At 39.5% G+C, this 11,864-nt stretch overlaps 1 protein-coding gene across 1 annotated transcript; it reads left to right on the plus strand.

The window, feature by feature from the left end:
- Nucleotides 1–6,351: 6,351 nt before the first annotated feature.
- On the plus strand, nucleotides 6,352–7,443 carry LOC308330582 (putative ATP-dependent RNA helicase ddx6; the record flags this gene model as incomplete). Its single annotated transcript, XM_080785510.1, has 1 exon — nucleotides 6,352–7,443. The coding sequence occupies one exon, from the start codon at nucleotides 6,352–6,354 to the stop codon at nucleotides 7,441–7,443; it is 1,092 nt and encodes a 363-aa protein (XP_080641636.1).
- Nucleotides 7,444–11,864: the final 4,421 nt, after the last annotated feature.

The raw sequence follows: 11,864 nt of genomic DNA on the forward strand, positions 1-11,864 counted from the left end.
AGACTTGGCTGGCAAACAATTTACGCCATAAGTACTCTAAACAAACAAACAAACAAACATTAAAGGACCTAATCATCTTTAAAAAATGGCCTCCCTTATGTGTTTTCTATCCCCACAAATACGCACTTTTGAACAATCAGTCTTTCTCATCATATATAGGGGCTTTTATGGAAATTGCTCTCAGGAACGTCTTAACTGATTTGGTCGTACACGTGATGTCATCAGTATCACCCTGCTTTGTATAATTCCTCCCCCCTCTCTTCAGTCTTCAGTTCCAAACTTACATTTCCACTTTCTTTGCCATTGTTGATTTTCCAAGCTGGCATGGAATGGAAACAAGCCTGGGTTTATTTTATTTTACAAAATAAAAACTTTTGAACATCCGCTATTGCTATTACCTCACTCATTCTTGAGATGAGGGACAAAAGTGGAAAAAACATGTCCCACACATAAGAGCCTTATTTTATGTAAAAAATAAATTAATTAATAAAAATAAAAGCACTTGCAAAGTTAAGTGTAATACAGTTGTGTATTATTATGCCCTTAATTTCATTATAATTGTTTTCATATTCCATCTGAATTAGTTAAAAGCAGGCCCTGTACCCAAAAAGGCCTGTATTTAGCCTGTCCCCAGCAAGTGGCCACAATTTCAAACTGCCAAAAAAGTGTCTAATACGGTCACAATCACATAAATATACATACTAAATTAAAGTAGATTGTCAACAACATAGCAAATAATATACACAGTTAATTTTAATTTATATTTTCTATTAAATATCTCATATCAAATGTTCGTCCCACGTCTCCGTCAACTCCGTCAGGTTTTTTTAAAAGTCTTAAATTAATCAGAAAATATTGTCGACAGATTTAGCCTGAAGACTCTTTTTCCAAGTCCCATTTATATTTGTTGCAACAGTGGAGTACCTGGTCTGACAAGCATTCAATTGTTTGATATTTTAAACAAACAATGTTGATAACAATGTGGTCACAGCTTTTACATGTCAACTCCGTCAGCACATTTTTATGATCTTTGTTAAGAATTCCAAAATAATGTTTATTATTTTAGTTTAGGGGTTAGGTTTAGCTAACAAAATTAAGCAAAAACAAAATGGCTACATTGTACTAAAGAGGGTTAAGATGAAAACAAATGCCATTTTGTCAACTCCGTCAGACGTCAACTCCGTCAGATTTTGTGTCTGACGGAGTTGACGTGTATCTGACGGAGTTGACAAAAGTGTTCCTAAAACAATAAAATTATTGTTTTTGAATAATGGGCAGTATTCTAATTTGGCACACAGTTAGAGCATGCCTTAAGGAACATTTTTGGCTATGGGGCCATCACAGATTTGTCTCGTGGTGACCATGGCAGCCATATTACAAAAGAGCCGCCACCTGATGTTATTTTACAATAACTCAAGTTCTACACCACCTAGGATCTTGATTCTGGTGACTAATCATACATTTTCAAGGATGTGGGGTACATTGGTAATTGTCCTGTGACCATAGCAGCCTTTTTTTTTTCAAAATGGCCGCCACCTGCTGTTATTTTACAATAACTCAAGTTTTAGACCACCTAGGATCTTGATTTTGGCGACTAATCATACATTTTAAAAGATGAGAAATACAGTGGTACTATTTAGATTTGTCCTGTGACCATGGCAGCCATTGTTTTTCAAAATGACCACCAACCTGCTGTTATTTTACCAATAACTCAAGTTTTAGACCACCAAGGATCTTGATTCTGGCGACTAATCATTACATTTTCAAGGATGAACTTTCTCTGGGAGAGGTAAGGGCTTATTTAAGGTGCAGGTTGAGTTTCTACTGACAGGACATTAAAAGGAGGTGGGCTTTCTGGCCTTTGACTTGCCCCTTTCAGGTACAGATGCACAGTTTGACTTCACTGGCCACTGCAGGGAACTGTGGGGGAGAAACTTTGGTCTCTTGACACCCCGATTAGGTTCAGGGTTTTTTTTGGTGGAGACTTGCCTTTCATGACATCTTTGCTGCAGCAGTTGATCTCCTTACTGCCAGTGGTGGCACACTCTGGGTCTCTGGGGCATTGTATCTTGGTGGCCTCCTGCCAGTGTTTCTCCATCCTTCTCCTGAGCTCTGTGTTCTGGGGCTCTGTTATAGTCAACTTACATTGTCTTGGCTGGAGATTGCTTCCCTGCAGGGTCCAGCCCAGTCTTGTGCAGATGGCTGCTGGCCCACCTGGAGGCCCCAACCTCACTTGTTCGGTTGGTGTGATTAGGTGGGGTGGTCTTCCCCAATCAGGATGAGGGGTTTGACCCTTTCAAACGGCAGTCTGGCCAAGTGTCTGTATTTAGTTGTGAGTTTAGATACAGGATACGATTGCTCACCCAGCCCCAGGTGACATGAGGTGAAGGCTCCTTTGATTTGGTAACATTGCTTTGGTTGACATGCTGGGGACACAGAGAAAGACACTGATGCCTTCAGTGTCTGCACATCCTGCCTGATGGTCCTGAAGCCAAATCTTCTGTCTTCAGTCTTTCGCTCACTGTTCACTGCTCACTGTTCACCTCACCGAATTTAGCCCAAGGAGTTTGACCCCTAGTTTGGCCATAGACCCCCTAGTTTGGCCATAGCCACTTGCCCAAATGTGCCGACATGTGCTGACCTCATCACATCTGTGATGATGGCTATGGCCGTTTTTAGCCAACGTAGTGTTTTTTGTGCAAAACTAATGCTTGGAATGGATCCAGAATCATGAAAAGCCCCTAGTTTGACATGCCACATGCTACTTAAAGCATAATGAAATTTAGAACATTTAGCCTTATATTGGTTGTTGATGGTACCCAACTTTCAGCAGCTGTCAAACATGCCCCTAGGGTGGTCAAATAGAAACCAATGTGGGATATGTTAGTAGACACCTTTACAAACATTGGTGAAGAAGATTCTTGGTAAGAAATGTATTCACAGATTTTATATTATTCTGATAATATTCCCTGAGTAAATTGGTAAAATAATAGCAGGTCCACCATTTTTGAAAAGGTCTACCATCCATGGTCACAGGATAAATCTAAATAGTACAACTGTATTCCTCACCCTTTAAAATGTATGATTAGTCACCAGAATCAAGATCCTAGGTGGTGTAGAACTTGAGTTATTGGGAAATAACAGAAAGTTGGCGGCCATTTTGAAAAATGTCTACCATGGTCACAGGACAAATCTAAATAGTACCAATGTATCCCACATCCTTGAAAATGTATGATTAGTCACCAGAATCAAGATCCTAGGTGGTGTAGAACTTGAGTAATTGGGAAATAACAGAAAGTTGGCGGCCATTTTGAAAAATGGCTGCCATGTTCACAGGGCAAATCTAAATAGTACCACTGTATTCCTCATCCTTGAAAATGTGGGATTAGTCACCAGAATCAAGATCCTAGGTGGTCTAGAACCTAAATCAGTTAAACTTGTCAACTCCGTCAGATGTTCGTCAACTCCGTCAGACGTTCGTCCCGTGATGTTTTTGTTAATTTCCAAAGAAATAGAAAATTCGCTGTCAAATCTTTTGTGCTTATGTATTGAAACACCAACTGAAATGATACGTAATGATGATTTTTTTTTTTTTTACATGGTTTTCATGTTATAATATTGAAAATAAAGGTTGAAATGACGGTTTTGAGAAATTGGATATTTCATAATAGTGTGATATTGGAACAAAATAATATTAAAAGATTTGTATTACTTAACTTGATTACTGAAAGCCATTATAAGATAACTGAGGACTTTATATTATTGTTGAAATGATAAAATTCAATTAAAAGGGATTTTAGTGTGTCTGACGGAGTTGACATGAATCAGGTATTAAGTGCATAAATGTCCAATTTTAGAAAGAAATGTTATGCGAAAAACCTGTTCCTTCTCAAGATTGGTAGTTGAGACCTGTGTCTACAAATACATCTATTTGATTTGAATGTATCTTAAAAAAAAAAAAAATCCAGTTTGAAAAAAGTTTTGTCCCTTATCTCAAGAATGGGTGGTCTATAGATCTTTCTTTCTGTTTAAACAGATGGAGATTAAATCATTTTACCGTGCAAGAAAACTGAACTTGCACTACCCGTTTGGTAGAGCATGTTTTCAGAAAATTATTTGAGCATTATTTTTATTGTATCAAGTTACGTATTAATCATGTTCAGTAACATCTCTGCGATGATAATTATCCATAACATGTCTGTCTCTCTGTGTACGTGTCTCTCTGTGTACGTGTACACGTACACAATAGAGGGGCGCTGTTGCACCACTTACTTCAGACAGGTCTGATTTTACCATACAAGACGGGAAACCAATTTTTGCCTTTTTGTTGCTATGTACAGTAGGATATAGCAACATAATCTTGTTTGAATACATTGCCATACATTGCTATACAGGCCATTGAGCATTGACAATGAATGGCCAGTTTTGAGTGTTTGTGCAAACACAAACATTGAATGCCATTGACAATGAATGGCCAGTTTGGGGTATTTGTGTAAACACAAACATTGAAGACAAAAGTGAGGACGTTAATTGTGAATGGCTGGAATGAGATGATGTATGAATATGATAATAAGAGAGCCCCTCACTTCGCGTGTGTGATTTTCAGAAACAGTGTATTAATGTGCATTATTTGTCCCATCGAAAGAAAGAAAGACATTTTCTTCAGCCTGGATCATTTAGCTCTGGATAAGAAATATCCCACCTACATTGGAAAAGAAGACTAAATTCAGAACTGTTCTTGTGTAAAGAATTGTCTTCATGTGGTCTTTATGCCATGAATGTATGGTGAAACGGCTGCCAAAGCACTCCAAATGACTGATTAATGACAAACAAATATGAAACTCGAAAATATCTGTTTAAGGATCACCGAATTATTAAGCATTTATTAATTTTTCGTTAAAACTTTCTCTGCGACTGAATTTCCGCAAGACTTACTCCTTAATTGGTTTTGATTGATTAAGCACAGTAAAGTACAGTTCATTACAATTTGATATGATTTGTCTGCCAAGAGGATTAACAACGCAACATGCACCAGGCTTAATGTATTTATACTACTTCTTCCACTAGCAGAACTAAATATTAAATAAACCAAGATGCCTACCAGATACCAATCCACAAAACCCACCTTTGTATGCCTTGAAACCTTTGATCCTGTAGGTCCATGTTTTATATATAATTTGACTTTTCATAATGAAAGTGAGTGGAGCTCTGATTGTGCTGAAACATTGCAAAGGTTTGAGTCATACTCACATACACCAGTAAGACGCGCAAACGCGGGAAGCGAACGCAGCTCGTACATATTTGGGTTTTGGACGTATAGCTGCTTTGGGGACTCCTAATATGGTTATGGCTGAGTCATGGTGACACAAATCACTCAGCTCCATATATGGGCACAAAAGCGGGACAGACAGACACATCACTCAGCTCCATATATGGGCACAAAGGGGGGACACACGGACACACACACACACAGACAGACAGACAGACATGATCTGCTAGGTCTCATAGTAAGTGCTCACTGCGTTCGCAATCATAGTCGACTGACCTCACAGGCTGGCCACATGACATCTGAGATCCACATAGGACACACGCCATTCCGCCATAATGTTTTATCCAGTTTTAGCCACTGTCGGCCTGACAGAGATAATAAGATTCCCTGCAGTTGGTTTGGCCTTAGTGACATCAGCAATGATGTTAACATGTGACATCATTGATGATATAGTCATAAGTTAAGTTTTGTTCCACAGACCTCTTTGAAGTCAGCAAAAGAAATTGCACTGAACTTGATAAACTTCACAAAGTTAAATGCACACTCCAGCAGTCAGAGGGTAAAAAACAACAACCTGAAAGAAATACAAGGTGGCTTTAAACTAAACAAGACTGTTTATTTAGGTGGTTGGCCAGTACTTGAAAACTATTAGTGAAATAAACACAATAAATACATTGCTTTTGGATAATTGTTACCAAAGGGAAGGTCATTCGTCGAAGCTTGTGTATTCCCGAGGACTGAACTCACTTTTAGAGGAGATGCGTTGTGTAAATGCCAGAACTGAGAACCCAGTTAATTGGAGCTTGACCAATCAGAATGGTCAGCATACCGTTAAGCCTGTTGGAGTACTAGGCAGAGGTAGAGGAGGTCCACAATACCAGCAACTAAGACAAATAAATGGCTCCAACATAATTAACAATGATAGCTGCCAGCCAGCCCCCTCAGCTAACACCGTCAAGGCTAGAGATGACTGGAAGAAATATTTGAAACTCCTCCCAAAGGACACAAGAATTAAAACCTCAGATGTGACCGCAACTAGAGGCAATGATTTTGAAGATCTTTGCCTAAAGAGGGAGCTTCTTATGGGAATCTTTGAGATGGGCTGGGAAGAACCATCCCCAATCCAGGAGGAGAGCATTCCCATTGCACTGTCAGGAAGGGACATCATGGCCAGAGCCAAGAATGGCACAGGAAAGAGCGGAGCCTACCTTATTCCCTTACTTGAACGCATTGACCTGACGAAAAACTGCATACAGGCTCTGGCCATTGTGCCTACGAGAGAACTGGCTCTGCAGGTGAGCCAAATCTGTATCCAGGTCAGCAAACATATGGGTGGGGTGAAGATCATGTCAACCACAGGTGGAACCAACCTACGTGATGACATTATGAGACTTGACAAAACGATACATGTGGTCATCGCCACCCCTGGGAGGATCTTGGACCTGATCAAGAAGGGAGTGGCCAAAGTCAACCAGGTGCAAATGATCATCTTGGATGAGGCAGACAAGCTCCTGTCTCAGGACTTTGTGGTGATGATGGAGGACATTTTGCGCTTCCTGCCTAAACAGAGACAGATCCTTCTTTACTCTGCAACTTTCCCCAACAGTGCGCAGAGGTTTATGAATTCTCATTTGCATAAACCGTATGAGATTAACCTGATGGAGGAGCTTACCCTGAAAGGGGTAACTCAATATTATGTCTACGTGTCTGAAAAGCAAAAGGTTCACTGCCTTAACACTTTGTTTGCCAAGCTCCAGATAAACCAGTCCATAATCTTCTGCAACTCCTCTCACAGAGTAGAGCTCTTGGCCAAGAAGATCTCCCAGCTGGGCTACTCATGTTTCTACATTCATTCAAAAATGAGACAGGAGCACCGCAATCGCGTGTTCCATGACTTCCGAAATGGCCTGTGCCGGAATCTTGTCTGTACTGACCTCTTCACGAGAGGAATCGACATTCAATCTGTCAACGTTGTCATAAACTTTGACTTTCCCAAGCTGGGGGAAACGTACCTTCATCGCATCGGCCGATCTGGCCGTTTTGGACATTTGGGTCTTGCCATCAACCTGATCACTTATGATGACCGTTTCAACCTCAAGGGCATTGAGGAGCAACTAGGAGCAGCCATTAAACCCATCCCCAGCATAGTTGACAAGAGTTTATATGTGGCATAGTATCTGAGCAGCTCAGACAATTGTTTTGATATTACTCCTTAAGATTTTATCCAAATATCATGCAAATCGGTTCAAATGATCTCTATAGTCATTCATCTGTTTGATTTATCATTATTACATCCTGATAAGATAAGATCTTTATTGTCACAAGAGTTTTTCTAATTAACGTTCATTTTAAAATGGAGGTCAATGGCGTTCGATCAGGCTGAAACCGTACCCAAATATGGAGCCATATGTCATTGAGTCCAAGATCAACAGAGGTGTCACGCCGTTATTAGACCCTGACTTACCATGCTTTTAATGTGTTTTTTTTCTTTCATTTCTTTCTTTTTTTTCCTTTTATAAATCTGGATTTGATTTCACCATGAAAGAGTGAAGGCTTAGGAGGCATGAGGTCAGTCCGCTGCCCCCCCAGGTTGGCAGAGGAAGTGTAGCGCCCAGGATTACATTAGATAATTGGCACTGGGTGAAAAGAAAACTGGGTTACAAAATCGTGGGATAAAATTTAAAGTAAAAAAAAAAAAAAGAAAGAGTGAAGGCTTAAGTTGGTTTCACGTGAACAATGCTGTCTTGGCCTCTTCCACTGACAACAGCCTGTAAACGACTCTAAATGGCCCTCTATAACGCGACTGCTGTTTTAGGCCACCTCTTGTTAGATTACCCACAATACCCAGTGGGTACGATGCAAGTTGGGAATGCATTCGCCTCTCGTTTATGTTGTCCCTGTTGTACTTGTTGGACTGATAATGCACACGCCATTTTGGAAATAACTTGGGCCCCTTCCCTACTTCCTTCAGGTGTCACTGATGATTCTAATTAAGGCTCTGTTCCATTCTGGTCGAACAGAGTCAGGCTGCTGCTATTGTGCATGTTGGCTCACTGGAAGGGTCTCCAAGTGTCCTTGTGTACAGGTCTTTAACTTCTTGTCTTGAGAGTGTACAAATGGAACCAAATGGACCGGGTTAGGTTTCATTTGGTTCATCTGGTTCCATTTGTACACTCAGTTATGGGGGTCCTTGAAATTAAAGTTTGAGAACCACTGTACGCTTTACCCAATCAAATTAATTAAATTAATTAATTAAATAATTTAATGTATTGTTAAAACAGGAATTGAAAGCTGCTTTGGAGGCTATACCTGTAGAAAAACTATAACTGTAGAATAACTGTAGAAAAACTTAACTTGATGTTGTTAATCATCTAACCAAAAAAAGTAGATTACATTTTACAAAAAATAAATGTCCTAATTCCTATTATAATAGACAGTAATATCTGAACTACAGGTGACATAATTGTACTTTGTAATGAGAACTGTTGGTGAGATATACAAAATAATTTGTATTTGTCACATACAGGGGACATAAATCACATCATCACATAAATGTGTAACACATTGAGCTGACAGATTATTATTGTAACGTAAGTATCTGAGGTGACTTACAATATTTATAACATACAATGCTGTATTTGTTGCAGCAAACAAATAACAAATACTAAATAACCAGCCACAGTTTGTCTCAGAAGGTTTCAGCTACTGTGAAACTCAGCCACATATTAAAAGCATAAAATTGACTTCTACAGCAGTATATTTTAGTAGATGTGAATGGCACATCGAGTGGCAAAGCAACATGCAAAGTGAGTTTAACATTGTTTAACGCAATCAGATAGCCTTTTAGGCCTTTTCTGTTTGGATTCATGGGTTGTCAAGGCTAGAAAGTAGTTTTTTGCCACTCAGTAGGCATTCCTGCGTAACTTCCGGGTTTGATGATGATGTCACGCGCATACCCTCTATTAAAATATTAGATGTAGTTACGGTTAAGCTACATTTGGAATAATATTCCCATTTACATGTTTACATGAATTAGTCTAGAACTGAAAAAAAGGAAACGGTTACAAAATCTCCAACTTATTGGCTTATTTCTCATTCACAATTTATTATTTTCAACTTGTTGAGCGCAATACATTGTGGTGTATTTCGACTATTCAACATTGACTAGTATGGTGTAAATTACATTTTATCAAACATCAATCACTAACATGGTACGTAGTTCTGTCAGGTTCTCCTCCAGACTGTGGAACCATTGGCGAACTTGTCTGTATGTTCGAAACTGAATATGGTGGAACTCTTTTTATTGTATATTTCTTTCTATATTATTATTATTTTTATCTATTGTGTTGTTCTGTACTGTGATATGGATTCCCCTGAGTCTGCAATAAAGAATCAATCAATCAATCAATCAATCAGCATCAATCAAAACTAAGTACGGTACATATAATAAATATTATAATATAAATATGGCTACTGTGAAAAAAGCTACCAAAACATAAAAATTTAAATAAACTGCCACAAAATAAACACTATAAAATATATATCATATAATTTATACATGGCTTTTAGACTTTTGCAAAGCACCCCATGCTGGCTAAAGTGTGGAAAACAAACATGCGTTTGACAGAGGTTGAAAGATTGAGGTTGTTGTCTGACTTATCTCTCAAGGAGAACTTCTCAGTACACCAGGTACTTGAGTTCAGAATAGATGAGGGGGACATGGCTGTGAAAGCATGGTACAGGTCCAGGATGGCTCCACTTTGGTAAGGCTCAAGGTTTTGTGTTCCAGGACTCAGACTTGAGTGTCCAATAAGAGTCACCGGTTTGGGCGACAACCTGGTAAAGGTAAAGAAAAAAGAATCAGAGTCATTCTTTAGTATTTTGATGCAAACTACGTAACTGTTGATGAAACAAACTTTCAAATCAGAACATTATACAATTCTGGTGGAAGAACCGAAGCAGGTATTTAGATCATTTATCTGTGTAAATGAGGTATTTATCACCGTAATATGTTATATGTTATTCAGGTATATCTGCGCATCTGGTGTACTACAGATGCATAGTAGGTGTGCAGAAGATTCCATGCATGGACATGCATTGATGCGTCTGGTATTAGGGTTTAGGGGGTTGCGAATCCCTTGACTCCTTCAAAACCTCTCTCAAAGGGCACCTACGGACGGCTACAATTCGAAACTGCCCCCCGTAAAATCTGAACCCCCCCCCACCACCCTTTTTTCGCCTCAGTCTATTTTTGTTGTTTTTGGCTATATAGAAGTGTATATTTGTACATCTCTAAATGTTCTGATGAATTGAAAATGGTGGACCCTATTTTAAACAAGTGTAATGCTTTATGGTGTCGTCCCACAGTTAACAGTTTTTGTATGGAGTTGTGGTTGAAATGTACTGTAATTCTGCAAACTGTTAATACATACTACAATCAACCAAACCCCTTTCCCATTTCCACTCTGGACCTCTTCAAGGCAGCACATTTGCTTCAGCTACCACAAAAACAGATTACATTTTGAAAGGAAGGTTTATATTATATTTTACACTAGTATTTTGGCGATGTAATGAGAGCATTATTTATTTATCATGCTACAACTTTCCTCCCCTCACTTTAATGACTCCAGTTTCACACATCCACCCTCCTCCAAGCTGGTCACAATGCCTTCTACTATTGTGACACTAGGGGGAGTGAAGTGCTGCTAAAGAATATTCCAACTTTATTTTAGATTTTCTCCAACACTGAACAGATACCGATGTTTAACCATAACCACAGTGATTTCAGTCTATGAAACAACTTTCCACTACACTACATCATTTACATTAGGCATCTTCCTCTGAATAATCAAAACCACCATCTGCACTTACTTTGGTTCAGCTCAGCTGCTAGTGTGTGTGTGTGTATGTGCGTGCGTGTGTGTCATCATCATTATCCTCATCCTAGCAAGATAATCTAGAAGCTCCAGTGCATTCTTCAGAACAGATGAAAGTTCAGAAACACGATGGTGCATTGGTACACCTACCTACACCTATACATTACTCCAATAACTCCATTCGCTACCCTGGCGTCGGTAGCGAACTCCTCAAACCCCCAACCTCCACCCGCCCCCTTCACAAACAAAACGAAACAAGTGACCACCCGTTGCCTGGCGACGTTCTAACTCTATGGTTCTAACCAATCAGGGTGCTACCCACCGGCCGGGGTATGGGAGTATTATCCGCGATTTTAGGGGCGTGGCAGGGCGGGTCTAAAGGCTCTGTGCTACCTGTCACAGGTCAATCAGCCTGTCAATCATCGCTTCTGCTCGGTACGCAGTCTAATCATCCTTCATTTTCTTCTCAACTTTGAAGAGGTAAGGTCGGCGAAAAGTCGAAGAGCACAATTTATTTATGTCAATGTATGTGTTATAATATGCGTGACTTGGTGTCGAAATACTTACTGTAGATACAAAACAGCAGGGTTTTAGTGCGGAGTTTGACTGTTTGGACGTGAATGTAAAAGTTGTTTGATGTCATGATAGACAGGCCGCAGAATGTCGGCCGCCTGCAACACGACTTTTAATAAAAAATAAACCTGAATGTATACATGAGT

This window comes from Protomyctophum bolini (genome assembly GCF_963924005.1).
Source record: "Protomyctophum bolini genome assembly, chromosome: 16".
In the NCBI taxonomy this organism is placed as follows: Eukaryota; Metazoa; Chordata; class Actinopteri; order Myctophiformes; family Myctophidae; genus Protomyctophum; species Protomyctophum bolini.